General features: G+C 41.1%; 1 protein-coding gene across 1 annotated transcript; it reads right to left on the reverse strand.

The window, feature by feature from the left end:
• Positions 1-3: 3 nt before the first annotated feature.
• LOC113473552 lies at positions 4-544 on the reverse strand (the record flags this gene model as incomplete). Its single annotated transcript, XM_026833117.1, has 1 exon — positions 4-544. A coding segment is annotated over exon 1 (519 nt), but the record flags the coding sequence as incomplete, so codon positions are not given.
• Positions 545-550: the final 6 nt, after the last annotated feature.

Consider the following 550-nt stretch of genomic DNA (forward strand, 5'->3'; position numbering starts at 1 on the left):
TACATTGAGAAGTGTGTCAGCATCTGTAGTCTCAACAGGAATCAGAAAGTATTTGTTCTTATCTCCTCCTCTCTCAATCCCTCCAAATATCCACCTTCCATCATTTTTTCTTTTCCTCTTGCTTTTGAGAAAATCTGCCTTATCTATCTCAACTATTTTCCCCGGACCTCCAATCTTGATATTCCCAACTTCCATCTGTTCCCATTTCAGAATCACATCTCTACAGATGCTTGCCCATTTTGTCACACTGCTGGTAGGTAGCTCCATCTCGTCTGAGAGAAATTGATAACGAGGAGGTGCCCGTGATAAATAGTGAGCAACAAAGGTTATGATCTGCTGAATTGACAATTGTGAATTTTGAAATAATGTTCCACTGAGGATTGACTCGGAAAACCCACACTGCATCTCTCTCTCATTGATCATTTCCATACGGTTGCACGTGGCTCTTTTGGCCTCCCAGTCAATAGTACAGATAGACTTGCAATGGTGACACGGAATTTCGTCAGATAAACACCCATGCATCTTGAGAAAGGTGAAAACTTTCTTAAAA

Source organism: Diaphorina citri, unplaced genomic scaffold (genome assembly GCF_000475195.1).
Source record: "Diaphorina citri unplaced genomic scaffold, Diaci psyllid genome assembly version 1.1 scaffold41502, whole genome shotgun sequence".
NCBI lineage: Eukaryota > Metazoa > Arthropoda > Insecta > Hemiptera > Psyllidae > Diaphorina > Diaphorina citri.